The sequence below is a fragment of the Micropterus salmoides genome, unplaced genomic scaffold, assembly GCF_014851395.1.
Source record: "Micropterus salmoides isolate LMB-PRFRI ecotype aquatic unplaced genomic scaffold, ASM1485139v1 Ms_hic_scaffold_3, whole genome shotgun sequence".
NCBI lineage: Eukaryota > Metazoa > Chordata > Actinopteri > Centrarchiformes > Centrarchidae > Micropterus > Micropterus salmoides.
In genome coordinates, this window is record NW_024042261.1 from 16,551,403 (window position 1) to 16,565,859 (window position 14,457).

The window sequence follows — 14,457 nt, forward strand, 5'->3', positions numbered from 1 at the left end:
ACCAGGGCAGTGACGTCACGTACTTTGTCACCCTGCCCCGCCGTAGTTCTGTCGAGGCTGGCCGAGGTGTAGCTGCTAACCGCTGTTTTTCGGGTGAATATGGCCGCAGGTCCTCTTTCTGTATCTTCCAATGCATCCACAAACAACGATGGCATTCTCATTGGTGACAAAGTGTACTCGGAAGTGCACCTTACGATCGACAACTCTCTCATACCGGAGGAGAGGCTCTCGCCGACGCCGTCGATGCTCGACGGCCTCGACCTGAACGCGGAGACCGACCTTCGCATCCTTGGATGTGAACTGATTCAGTCGGCGGGCATTCTTCTCCGGCTACCTCAGGTAACCCTTCTTAAATAGTCAGATGATCTATTATTATACATGTTGGTGTGTGTTGTGTTTAATACATGTTGGTGTGTGTCGGCACATCCTGGTTGTTAGCAGGTTGCTAATGCTAGCTCTTTGACGTTGGCGTGGTGGAGTTAAAATGGCGGCGGTCCATTGTGCAAGGTTAGGCCAGCTTATGCAAGACAAAGTACAGACGTCATTCTCCGTGTTTTTCTCGGTAGGTGGCAATGGCAACGGGGCAGGTGCTCTTTCATCGTTTTTTCTACTCCAAGTCCTTCGTCAAGCACAGTTTTGAGGTGAGTAAGCTTAAGTTTATGAGTCATTGTCGGGCCGACGGTTGCTCGACAATGTTAGCATAACGTTAGCGAGCATAACGTTGTGGTTACGTCCGTGGCAGCCATGTTGTCGATGCGTTGTAACTTACTAGCGTTTATGAACTGCTTCAAGAATGAGGGGGGACAACCTGGAGATCAATACGAAACAATTCACAATCTTAAACCACAGAAACAACACTAAATCAGTACACTTTTATTCTAACTTAGCGGAAGATATCAAGTCTTACACATGTAACGTTATTAAACAAAGCACGTCTAAGTTAACGTTACAGTCGTCCTGAAACTTTTTTCCACATTCAAATGGTGGTTGCTTAGCTTGTCAATGTGATTTTTAAACATCTGACGGACAGATCTGTAATATTTATTTACAATCACTATTACTATATAGGCTTGATTGGTACGTGCTGGTCTCTAGAAGTGTCCCATTGTGATTAAAATCCTCCCTCACTGTACATGTGTACTTCTGTTGTGATAAACCAAATCAATAATGCAGAGATCTTGTTTATATTCAATATTGCTACAAAGCAGTCCTGCTCAGATCTCCTACAGTGGCCTAATTCTCATAGAGATGAAATGAGAGCTGCCTTTGTATAAACACTGTTCCGTTCTCGTTTTGTCACTTCCTCTAATGCTACAAGTTACATGTGGGCACTCATCTCTAGTGGCCTGTCCTAAGTTATTGAACTTGTTCTTCAATCATTTTTCAGATTGTTGCAATGGCTTGTATCAACTTGGCCTCCAAGATTGAAGAAGCGCCACGGCGAATACGAGATGTCATCAATGTTTTCCACCATCTGCGACAGATCCGAGGCAAAAAGTAAGCATCGACATTGAATCCATTATCTATTTTTGAAATAACAAATCTTTTTGTTACATTAACATGTTGCATTTCATTTGCTTTTGGTTTTATCCTATGTGTTGAACTGTTTTTGCTGTGAAAGTGCTCCTGTGTTTATCCATGTACTCTAAACCATTTGAAAACTTTTCAGTTTCCGCAATTGTCCACATATAGCATCTGAGTTTGACATTGCACTGAAACTGATATCTCAACAAACTCCCTTGAGTGCATTATAGGCAAATTGGAGTGCATTATAGGCATTGCAAGACGAGGCACCGCTACTTTATTTGCGCGTGCCTTTGTCTTCATAGAAATCTGTACATGTCACTACTTTAGGCCTTGGCATTAACTTGGCTTCTTTTTTCCCTTGCAACCAACTAACAGCGACCAGCTACATTTACCAAAGCCTGGGTGATGTGGAATGGTACGTAAGATGAAGCAGTCGGCATGACAACCATGATGCAAGGGGGTCTCTCTCCTCCCCCAGGGCCACCCCACCCCCTCCTGTGGGAGACGCCCGTGGTCTGAGCCACCGTGGGGCACTGGGATCGGGGATGACAGGTTGGCCGAAGGCCCTTGGCCCCCCGGGGCGCCTTGAGGACTCCTGTGGTTCATTCTTAAGCTTTGAGTATCTGTCCGTCAAATCTGTGGACGATTGGGTAATGTAGTTTTCTTCTGACTGCTCCTCACCATGCATTTTGTTTATGCTACAAGAGCAAAACCCCATTCACAAACTTTTGCCCATGGCTTTTATAGAAATATCACCTTGTTCGTTTAAGAAAGTTAATTGGGTGCTTGTAGTCCACGCGGGTTATGTTTTCGTATAGGGTCAGTGCATGATCTGTACCTTTTTTGTAGTTTGGCTTTATAATGTAGTTCATTTGAATCAGCGTTACAGTACTGTGATGCACTTGTAGCAAGTCTGTTTTTTTTATATGTGGATTTGGACTGTAAAGTGTCATGTTTTGTAGTGGACACAGATCCCGGGAGTTTTTTTCTATGCATGTGTTTGTAGCATGACAGTATTCATGTTTGAATTTCTGATATTTGAGACATCAAAATACTACATTTTGATCTTAAATTTGATGGTGGTTGTTTCTGAGAAGATTAAATGGTAAATTACAACTCCGTGTTGGATTGTTAAAAAGATGCCAGTCGGGGTTTTTCAAGTTCTGTTTAATCTGTATATTTACTGTATCTTGTAAATTGTACATAATATAGGAAACTGTTCATAAGAGGGAGGTTGACCTACAGCCTGTTAACAGATTTATAGATTAGAATGCATTTAATGTATGCATGTGTTTTTGATTGTAGAAAGATATTGTTTTCTGGATCCAGCCGATGTCTTGTAGGTTGGTACAGTATTCTGTTTGCAGTGAAGGTGAAATGTAGTCACTGGACAAAGAAATATTAGTAGCATATTTTATTATTTTAAAAAAAAAAATCTGGATATCCTGTTGTAATATTTACAAATAACATGTAGTCAGTGGTTTTGGTTACTTATGGTTACTTAACAGATAGGTGTTATAGGTCATTTTTGTTTGAGTTTCCAGTTCAAGTTTAAAGATCAAATGTTTTTGCGCGTTAAGGTAGTGAAGTGGGCAGTGAACTAAGTTGATATTTCTGTTAAAGCCGTGGCATGGGGAGATTGAGGTTGAGGGCTGTCTTCAGATCCCATAAGCTTTCACAGGAACCACAGGAGTCCTCAAACCCCAGCAAACTGTCAGGCATGCAAGCAGTTAACCTGTTGCTTTTAGTTGGTTGGAACGGGAAAAAGAAAAGAGTACAAGAAATCACAAGGGCACTTTCTTATTTAGATTTTGAAAGGGGGAAACATTATTTTATTTTGATTCCTTTATAAACTAGGACTCCAAGCTCATTGATACTTGATCAGAACTACATAAATACCAAAAACCAAGTCATCAAAGCGGAACGGCGGGTCCTGAAGGAGCTGGGCTTCTGTGTGCATGTGAAGCATCCACACAAGGTGAGTCAAACTCACACTCTTAACTATTTAAATTGTGTAGTGCAGTGCAGCTTAGCACCATGCCGATGCAAACACACAGGAAGCAGCTTTGACAACCTATTTCTTCTCAGAACAGACTCGACATGCTGTTTGTGACACGCAGTCATTTTATGATTCCAGATTATCGTCATGTACCTTCAAGTCCTAGAATGTGAGAAGAACCAGACTCTGGTCCAGACAGCCTGGTAAGTTCCTTCATAGTTCTCCTTTGACCATCCCCCACAGCAGCAACCTGTGTCATGTCTGCAAGAAGTGCCACCAGACCTGGGCTAAAAATAAAGTTGAACGAGTTTTAAATGGTTTATTGAAGAGCACTTGATTTATCTGCTAGGATCTTGGGACACACCCATATGTGGAAACAACACCTGTCAGATAAGTGACATTCGAGTGCCCCTCATGTTTAAGCACAAATTTGAAAAGGATTCAACAACCATTTTGCCCAGGTCTGACTGCGACATTCCCTCACTCCATTTTAATCCTTCTACCTCCTTTTTTTACATTTTTTTTTTATTATTTTTTCTGATGGAGCAATTTGTTTTATTGCCTACACCTGTTACGTGTTTCACTCTCTTGTCTGCCCTTACATGGCTTTGCTGTAAAGTCTGATTGATTTGCGGTGCCCAGGGAACTTGGTTTAACTTTGTCCTTTCTCTCTACTCTTTGATTAAAGGGTAGTCCATGCTGGTAAGTCACATAAAGAACCTCTGAACTCTGCCTCCTCCAACCACATGACCACAGGAAGCTCCCCCCATTGGCTGGCTGCCCCTCTCCAGACAGCCAATCCCAATGCCAAGATTCACTGAAGGGGGCGGGCGGGCCTTTCCCAACAGCCAGCATCGTCTTGTTTTCTCTTGGGTGTCCAAAAGGATTTGTATTTTTTTGGTCTTGCTACAAAGGTCTCAACTGTAATACCTACTTTTGCCAAGTAGCTACAGATAGATTTATAGTCTGACGTTTTTTCTAGTTTACTTGCATCTAGCAATGAAGTAAACTTAGCCAGAACAGAATAACTTTTTTGACCAGTTTACCTGCCTAATTTTTTTTTTTTTAAATATTTACAGTAGTATTACTGTGTCCTGTCCCCAACTGACGTGGTGTTCAGACATGTGTCTGTCTTACAGGCTGATCCAGTTCTCAGGTTTTGCCTCCAAGGACCTGTCTCGCCCACGCAGCAGTCAGAATCCAACGGCCATGTCTTATCTATAATAGCGTTGGCATAGCAGTTTCACGCTGACCTGCCAAAGTGCAGGTCAGGTAATTTGTTGAAGGCAGGTTAGACTGGAAGTAATCCGTATGTGGCAGGTTTTCAACAATTACATGCGACAAACTATCAGTGGAGCAGTAACTTGAATGGGTGGGAAGTGACATAGTGTAGACATATGGAGAGGTGTCACCACTGTAGAATGGACCTTTTACTGCTTTAAGTGGGATCACCTTCGAGTGAGTTAAATGGCGTTTTACCATCATGTTTCTGCCATCAAACGTTTATTTTGTCTGTACGACTTCTATGTTTCTTACGGACATAGATGCTCACGCCACCCTGTACATGCCTGATTCACATCCTGGCCATATTGTCTTTGCTAATGCTCTCCCTATGGCTAATCTAATTTACCCATTGCTCTAGAGAACCCACTGACACATAATCTGTTTTGTAGAACAGAGACTTCACTCGTCCTAAGTAGTGAGGCATAGGTTCCTGTTAATTTCTTTTAGATGACATTGTGGAATGGGTTTGCAGACGAATAAAACCAGTGGTTTTACAGGCGGTTGTTTCAACTCATTGTTAGGAAGCATAAGGAGAGTGGAAAGCGGTTGCTGTTCTTGCAGTTGAACCTTTCAGTCAATACGATGGTCACAATACTTTTATGATTCAGATACTAAACATACAAATGTTTAAGTTGTCTGAGACTGCAGTTGTGTCGCTTGATTACATCACCATGCCACTGACTCCCAAAACGTAGTTGTCATGCATGCTACCATACATGCTCTGCCTCCCTGTTCCCTCAGATCTAACAATCTGACAGTGACAACTGTATTCTCAATTAATGTGTTGCGTCTGTATGCCTGCATGTGCCCCCTCCCTACAAGGCATGTGTCATCGTTTCAATCATCATTTTTCTTCATCTTGTTAGTACTCTTGGGTCATAGTGTGGGAAGATGGTCTTGGCAGGTCTTCAGTAGATTTCCCATTTCTGTCTTCATGCTTTACCTGTGACAAACAGCACTCCCATGGATGCCCCAGAGAGAAATGGACAAAGTTAAACTTGACAGATGGAAATGCACATCTAACCGTGGCACTGTGTAACTTAAAATGTTTAACTGTTTCTTCATAGCTACCAGCCTTAATTGATTAATTTGAAATGCTGTCAGTGCCTCTACAGGAGAAATTCACAAATGGTGACCTATTTTCCACTGAGCAGTTACAGGGTTAATGCTCAATCAGACGTCACCAGCCAGACTTTCCTCGGTGAAGATTTTAGCTGTAAGAATTAGCTAGGGGTTAATCAGGAATGGAAAACACAAAGCTGTGATCAGGGGCTAGCACTATAGATTATAAATGTTGCAGATTATTGACCTTCAGTAATAATTTATGGTTAAAGCTGTGATATTGCTTAAAAGATGTGGGTATGGGTGAGAGGTGGCTTTGTGTAGAGAAGATGCTATGTTTTTGTTTCTATGTGTTCTTTTTGCCTTCATAGGAACTACATGAATGATAGCCTGAGGACAAACGTGTTTGTAAGGTTCCAAGCTGAGACCATCGCCTGTGCCTGCATATTCCTCGCTGCCCGAGCTCTGCAGGTAGGCCATGTTTACTGGGAACATTTTTTACTATACCATGTTTATGCTTGAATGCTTATTGTGTTGGTCTTGTTGTCACATTAAATGGTGGCGTATCAAATCATAATAAAATTTTGTGCATGGTTTTCTCAGATACCTCTGCCATCAAGACCTCATTGGTTCCTGCTGTTTGGAGCTACTGAAGATGAGATTAAGGAAATCTGCGTCACCACGCTTAGACTCTATACCAGGAAGAAGGTAGTTTGTTTTTTGAGTAGCACAGTATCGGTGTGACCTTGGACCACTGTGTGATTTGCAATAACTTAAGACATTGTCTGTTCTTTATCCAGTGGAAATGTGCCTCATTAAATTGGGCTACTAAGCTCTAATCTACACTGGTGTAAACCCCTGCTCTGTTTGCCATATTGAAACCTGCCTCTCACAACAAATGGATTAGCAGCAATGTGATAACCCTGCCTGCATGACGGTGTGATTTCTTCCCCAGCCAAACTATGACCAGCTGGAGAAGGAGGTGGAGCGGAGGAAGGTGTTCCTGGCAGAGGCAAAGCTGAAGGCCAAAGGCCTGAACCCTGACGGTACTCCTGCACTGTCCACACTGGGTGGCTTCTCTCCTGCTTCCAAGCCCAGTTCGCCAAGTGTGATCAAGGTAGAAGAGAAGTCCCCGAACCAGCAGACCCTCAAACAAGTTAAGAAGGAGCCAGACAGCCGGACTCAGGTCAACAAGAGTCCACACAATGGGTAAGAGACGTACATACTGGATATTTCAGTGATTAGTCATCCTTTTTCCTTAACACTTCCTTATTTAGTTTTAGAGTAAGAGCTGGCTGTCACTTTCAGTTATCAAACAATGTTTATGTGTCTTTAATCTTAGTTGTTTTTTTTTTTTTTTGTTTTGTTTTCAGGTTGAGGAAAGAGGTGAAGATCGGGAGGAACAGCAGGAGTGGAAGTCGATCTCGTTCGAGAACGCGTTCCCGGTCTAGGTCCCGCTCCCCTCGCAGACAGTAAGATCACTTACAATATAACATTACAATAAGACATTCTTAGTTTGCCTTGTGTGACAGTTTACATATATACGGTCAGTTTGTGTAACTAGCAGAACATATTCCTCATCTTCCTCCTTTCTGTTTTCACAGTTACAATAGCAGACGCAGTTGCTCAGGGACCTACAGTTCTCGCTCACGTTCTCGCTCTCACAGTCGCAGTCCGTCGCCTAGGCGACATCCGCCTTCCCCCCTTCTTCCCCACCTCAAGTCCAAGACCAGCCACCATGGCAACAGCGACTCCAAGCCCAGTGGACGCCATAGCAACAGCGGAGGAGGAGGAGGATCTGGTCACAAGAGGAAGCGCTCACGTTCTCGCTCACGATCCCGCACGCCGGTCAAAGTAGACAGGGACCGGGACAGAGAGAGGGAACGGGAGAGAGACAGAGATCGCAGCTCCTTTGACATCTCTTCGAAGAAACACAAACACGACCGAGGAGCTGGCCATCGAGGAGACAGGAGGGAGAGGGAGAGATCTCGGTCCTATGACAGGGACAGAGAGAGGGAGCGAAGCCACAAGAGCAAGCACCACAGCAGTAGTGGGCACTCAGGACATAGCCGTCACCGGCGCTGAGACAAACACACACCAACAGACTGGTTCTAGGACTGAAGTCACTCAAGCATTTTCAAAGTCAAATCTGCCGTTTTCTCTCAATGCTGTTGAATAACGCTCACTGTCAGCCGGTGGCATGTCAGCAGACACACCTGGCAAGTTCAGGCAGGTAAATAGTTGTGCTGCAATTATCGGACGAAACCCAAATATCCGCTGCCTGCAACTTGTCAGACGACATTGCTGACATGTCTCAGGGTTTGGTGACCAAGAGCTTCGAAATCTGGCAACATATTCCTCACACTGCAGTTAAAGTCAAATGCTGCACCTCTGCCATTTTTGAAAGACAAGTTGGATTTAATTTTCTGTATATAACCAGCCTCATAGCAACACAATTCGATTTCTGGGCTTCTCTCGTACATCCTGAAACTTGCCATATATAATTTACAGAAAAGATTCTTTTACCTCTTTTTAATTTTAGTTGGCCATGGACAAATGGCAAAACAATTAAGTTTTGTCCCAATGGAAAACTGACATTGGAGGCATTTATTGCCTGAATCCTACACATATACACACAGATGTCTTGGTGATTCGTTGCTTTGACACTCAGTTACATAACAGCACACCTGTAGCTGATATTTGGCAAAGGTGGTGGGTTGATATTGTGGATTGAAGGTGTGCATCTGAAGAACCCAGGCGGCAGCAAGAAGTTGGCTGTGGGTTTGTTAGCGTTTTTGTCAACCAACTGGCCAGACATGACTAATGGATGTGGGAAGGCACCAATACAGTGTCATCAGTCCTAGACTCGTCGTCGTCGTCATCATCGTCGTCTCCTCCACCTATAGGTTTTTTTTTGTTTTTTTTTTTTTTTTTTTCCCACGACACCCCACAACAATCCTTCTAGCCTACCCTTATGCTCTTGGTTTTACATGTAAAGTTATAGACTTTGGGAAAAGAAACTTATTTACAGTGTAAAGATGGGTTGCTATCTGCTGACAAAATGTGAACGCTTTGATTTATAAAAGCGAACTGCTCAGTGGAAGGATTCAAATGTAAAATAAAATTCATTCAGGAAAGATCAGATTGTTTGCACACAAAGGGACTGGCAGGTGAGTGGTTTTTGTTTCCTTTTTTTTTTTTTTGGACAGATGTTGCTAAAGCTGTTTTGTACAGTTTCAAAAAAAAGCAGCTGGTTATAGACTGTTGTTTTGTTTTTTTTGTCCGTCCTTTTTTTTTTTTTTTACAGCAGGGCATGCAGACTTGCCTTGAAACTTTAGGGTCGTCAATTTGTTACAGGTTTTTAGTCTGCACGTGTTCATGTCAAATTTTTATTCAATAATAAATGAGTTATGCCACTGAACTGTGTGGTCTTTATTGAATTGGTACCTCCTGTTGAACGACTGTTTTTGGTGTGGTGAGAGGAGCCAAGACTCTCGACTGGGTTTGCATTGTCTTGCAATTAAGTCATAACCTAAAGGGGGGGTCGGGGGCAGACTACATGACTTAAACCGTCAACAAAAGATGTGTTTCCTAAGTACAGGCAAACTTGGGTAAAATGATGCATGCTTAGTTTTGTGTATCTGAGCTGGAAAGCTGATTATTGCAGCCAGAGGGGGCTGTTGGCCCTAATAAAAGTGCTCCTGTATTCAAGCACACTTGCCATATTTGGAGTTGATAGGTTTGCGTAAAAAAAAAAAGAAGTCACTTCCATAGTCCCATTTGGTCAATTTAAACATTTGTTTCAAACATTAAGCATTTGAACGTACCATCAATCTAATCTCTAAAGTTTTTTGAAATTATACTATATACTGGCTTATTTAGTGTGCATAAGAAATTATTGCACAATAAAAGCCTCAGATGAGAACTTTATAAATAAGATTAAATGTAATCCTCCAGTGAACCACCTCATGTCAAAACTACTATTCTTTTGAACCAAGTAGCAATGGGTTTTCTCCGCTTACAATTCAGTCCATGACAGTGAACCTCCACATTTGGTATAGTCTGCTTCTCTTCTTCACCATGTCATTGCTCCATCTCTCCTCTGTCATGAAGCAGTTGTTCTGTCAGAGATTCCAGACTTTTATTCTGACATAGGGTATGGTTGTAACACTTTTGGCTTCAGCAACTATAACTCAGTGAATTTTGTAGCTCGAGTTCTCAAACATCTATACAAAGTACTCAAATTTGTTCACTACAAATGGCACCAATTCAATCCTTTACAAGTATATCTCAGACCTCGTGATTTGATGTCAAATGCATTGTGTTGCCTTGTTACAACCTACCCTAATACCAGGTATTCCCTATTCACTGGTGGAGACGGAGTACGGAAAAGATCGAGTGCCAATACACACATCAACATGTGAATGGGGAGTACTGGTCACAGAGCTGACAAATGAATGCTGGTAACCCTGGAGTGCAGGCTTGGTGGGCCCTGATTGCAAAGGGTACTCTGTAAAATATTAGTTGAATGTAAAGGAGATGGTTGTAACACTTTTGAAAGAAGTGTTACAACACTCCCACCCCTGTCAGCCAATGTTTAGATGGGTGTTTTAGCATAGTGTTTTTTCAAGTGAAAACACCTGTGTAGGAAGGGTATGTTTCTGTTGGAGCTTTTGAATTTGAGAGCTCAGCTTTCATTCTAAATTGCTACATGCTATGTCCATTTTATAATTCAGTTAGCTAAAGACCTAGATAGAACCTACCCCAAAGAGTGAGTGGAAACCAAAAACAGCGCTAAAGTACAGTGAATATCACAATCAGAATCAGAATCAGAATCTCTTTATTCACTAAATGTGCAAGGTACACAGGAATTTGACTTTATGTTGCAGCACAATAAAACATATTTTTCATGGTAAAATTCTTTAAAAAGAGAAAATTAGTAAGAATATCTATATACGTTAGTGCCTGAATACCTCAATACACAAGTTAATAATACTATATTCTTCACTGCAACACACTGCAAGGTCTTGGAAAGTCCATAATAAGGAGTTGCATCATCCCATTTATACAGTATATGTGTGTGTGTGTGTGTGTGTTAAAGTGCATGTGCGTGCATGTATGTGTGTGTGTGTGTGGAAGGGAGGGCACTGGGGATGATGTGTGATAAGCGGTCGGGGTATAAAGGTCGAGCTAGGGTGGGTTGTTTAAGAGCCTGATAGCCTTATGGGGAAAGTAAACTGTTCAGGTATCATCATCTTGGTCCTGATGGAGCAGAACCTACAACCAGATGGAGCAGTCTGAGGAGAAACATCCTCTGATGAGCACGCTTGATGACAGTGGATTTGTCTCTCCCATTTCAGGTTGCTGGTGATGGTAGTAACCAGAAACGTGACGTTCTCTTCCACCGTTACTGCTACATTGTTGATGAGTAGTGGTGAATGCAGGGGTGGGTGTTTCCGGGAATCGATGACCAACCGTCTTGTTGTCATTGAGCTCCAGGTTTTTATCAGTACACCATGCTGCCAGCTGTTTCACAGTGTTCCTGTAGGCCACCTCGTCATTGTCTTTGACGAGGCCCAGGACCTTGATGTCATCAGCAAACCTAACCAGCTTGATGGAGGGGTGGCTGGAGTTGCAGTCATTGGTCTACAAATATTGGATTTATGTTCAGAAACACAACTCCAAACGAGTGCTGATGTTGCCCTGCAATGTGGTGGTTGTGTAAAGTGGCGTCTTCTTCGCCAAAAAGTCATCTTACAGTTTTTCTCAGTCACTTTGGTGCATTTCTCAGATCAGAATTGAAATTCTCAAAACTAATTGTTCAACATCCACATCATCTCCTCACTTGTGCACATCATAAAAGCACTTTCTCATTGTTTTAAAACAAATTGCAAATGACTTGACACACTGATGCAAATGATTATGTACAATTGTCTGCTGTTTCCTACATTATCAATTGCTTATGTCCTGCTGATCACAGTGAATTATACCAGTCTCTGTTGAACAATCTTACCCCCCAAAACATCTAGGCATAAGTTCATAGCATTTGTCACTACATGCAAAATGGTTGAACACGTTTTCAAAAATCAATGTTAAAATACTTTATTCATATCCTTTGCCTACAAGTATATACTGTAGCTAAACGAAATGTTGTTTCTTAAGGACCATAAACAAAGTAAGAATAGACCACAACAACATCACAATAGCAAAACTCATACCAATACCAGTAAACAGTAACAATACACAGTGAGCAGTAATATATATGTTTTTATATATATATGTTTTTTCCCCTGAGAATGGGATAATTAATTTTCTTGTGATCATGAGATAACAAACCATAGCTGAGGCAGGTGCGCTTTTTTAGGATTATTTCAAAGCAATTACCAGTGTCACTGGTTAGTTCAGTTGGTAGAGCACAGGGCTCAGTTTGATTAGTTTGATTCCAGTTCTTGTTGACTTTCTTTATCTTCTTTTGTGTGTATTATCCTCTTCAGCAAATTTGTTATGAAGAGATTAAGGGGAATCCAATCACACATTTCCCGACCGCTATTTCAAAGGTTCCGAAAGTCGTCAGGAAATGTGTAACGTTACATGGATTCCCCTGAATGAGAAGGAATTTCTGTCTCTGCCTGGGAATGATGGGGAAATGAAAAGTCCATAGGTTGATGGATGTGGACCAAGAACGCACAGAGTCCAGCATGTGCTTTACAGTAATGTGAGGTTGTGAAACAGTCTTTTCATAAGAACTTTGTTGAAGAGGATTATGAAAAATAGTCTTCAGTGAGAATTGAGCACACAACCTTAAACCTACAAGGCCTATGCTCTACCAAGTGAGCTAACCAATCATGCAACAAATCACGCTATAATTACCATTATGGTTATCTCGAAATCACGAGAAAATGATGAGTAAAAAAAGTGTAGCCTTGTGCATTTTCAATCATTGTCATCAAAATCTTAGCCAAAATGTACATCAGAAAATATTTAAAGGTTACTGTTATATTGACAAGATGGCTAAACATTTTGACTTGCTTGTTCATAAACAAGACACAAGGACTTGTCGTTCTGATGGCACTGACAAGTTCAATGACATAAAGATTTGCTTTTGAGAGATAGCAAGTTATGGGCTTTTGCAGGTAATCCACTGTGTTGTGCCGTTTGTACTACCTGTTTTGAGAAATGCACTTACTGTTTTGGAAATGTTAAGGATGATTCGATAAATGCACCAAAGCGACTGAGAAAAACTGTAAAGGTGATGATGTGTCAGTGTTGTGTTCATGGTTTGTTTCTGCTGCCCCCAAGCGGACAAGAAAACCAGTTACCTATGACCTTTTTTAGGATGATCATTTGTAACAAACATCAGATACACAATGCAACTCCCACTGGTCTATGAATAAAGCCTTTTGGTTGTTTGCCAGTAGGCAGCAAATACCTATTTTGTGAAAGTGTTTTGTGTGTTGAACTGATAGTGGATGGAGATCCAGCATTATTCCTGTTGCTGAGTAAGTGTTAGGGTGGAAGGATCTGATTTCTCCAGTGTTGGTTGCACTTTTCTAATTCAGTGTGGAGATGGATGAGGAGAGAAAGGCTCAGATACATGATTGATATTTACTTGGACAAAGTTCTTTGTAATGCCAAATGTCTTCGTGTTGGGGTTCACTTGTGACTGGCTGGGAAGGGATATTCTCTGTAACTACGTAAATACTGGCTCTTTATGCCAAATAATGAGGTTTAAATTCCAAGGAAGGCAATGCTTGCACATGTTTACATCAGATATTTATGGTGAACAAAGAAATGATTGTGGTGCATCAATAGGTATCAATAAATTGAAAAGAAGTGCATACACTTGTCATTGTATTGAGTCATTCTCTAAAGCTCACGGCTGAGCAGGGCCACTTTTCTGTTTTGTTTCTCATTCCTGCACAACAAATCTGTTTCATGAAGTGCTTTTGGATGCTTGAAATGGAAACATAATGCCAGTTTGGGAATATCAAGTCATCAGCTCTGCCAGCCTCCGTTCAGCTGATGTGTGAAACTGGTTTCTGGATCAGAACGACACCACAGACTGTCTGAGGGAGAGAGATCCAATCTGATGGGTTTGGAGTCAGAGAAAGCTCTTTGGATTGCAATAAGATACATAACATACGCACGGAGGAAGGAATGTTTGGGTTTACTCGGTGGGCATATGGAATAATTTTAGTAATTCTCTCTTTGTCTCCGCAGGTCTGTTCACTGTTAGCAAAGCATCTTTCTGTTCTAATTTACATTGGGATGTAGACATATTGTGTAATGGTGCCAGTGTGTGTGTATCCTCTCAGGAGTTCTGGAGCAACAGATAGGAACTTTTAGCCAGAGGATCATTACCACTGAGGGCAAGGCTCGGTAAGTGAATTCAACTGGACAAATTGTCTAAAGATGGACTTTCACAGAAACAATCCCGACTTTGTTCAAATCAATTTCTCTTTTTCTGCTTGCGAAGATCCAGGAAACCATTATTCAGTTTCTTTAAGTATCATATTTGTACATGTCTTTTTTGTTACTCCAAGTGACCAGAAAGACAGGAAGAAAGACAGAAAAGATAGACTTCA

The 14,457-nt window shown here is 41.6% G+C and overlaps 1 protein-coding gene across 1 annotated transcript; it reads left to right on the forward strand.

Moving 5' to 3' along the window:
- Window positions 1–12: 12 nt before the first annotated feature.
- Window positions 13–9,293, forward strand: ccnl1a (cyclin L1a). The gene is made up of 10 exons (XM_038693964.1): window positions 13–339; window positions 567–641; window positions 1,388–1,497; window positions 3,385–3,505; window positions 3,665–3,729; window positions 6,244–6,343; window positions 6,476–6,580; window positions 6,828–7,081; window positions 7,246–7,344; window positions 7,477–9,293. Exons 1-10 carry the CDS (start codon window positions 100–102, stop codon window positions 7,955–7,957), a joined length of 1,650 nt encoding a protein of 549 aa, XP_038549892.1. The 5' UTR covers window positions 13–99; the 3' UTR covers window positions 7,958–9,293.
- The last annotated feature ends 5,164 nt before the right edge of the window (window positions 9,294–14,457 follow it).

Excerpts from the sequence above, each read along its gene's own strand:
- ccnl1a (XM_038693964.1), top strand. The coding sequence starts at position 100 with ATGGCCGCAGGTCCTCTTTCTGTATCTTCCAATGCATCCACAAACAAC. Across the intron at positions 1,498-3,384 it reads CGACAGATCCGAGGCAAAAA|GACTCCAAGCTCATTGATAC; the intron begins GTAAGCATCGAC and ends TTTATAAACTAG. Across the intron at positions 3,506-3,664 it reads ATGTGAAGCATCCACACAAG|ATTATCGTCATGTACCTTCA; the intron begins GTGAGTCAAACT and ends TTATGATTCCAG.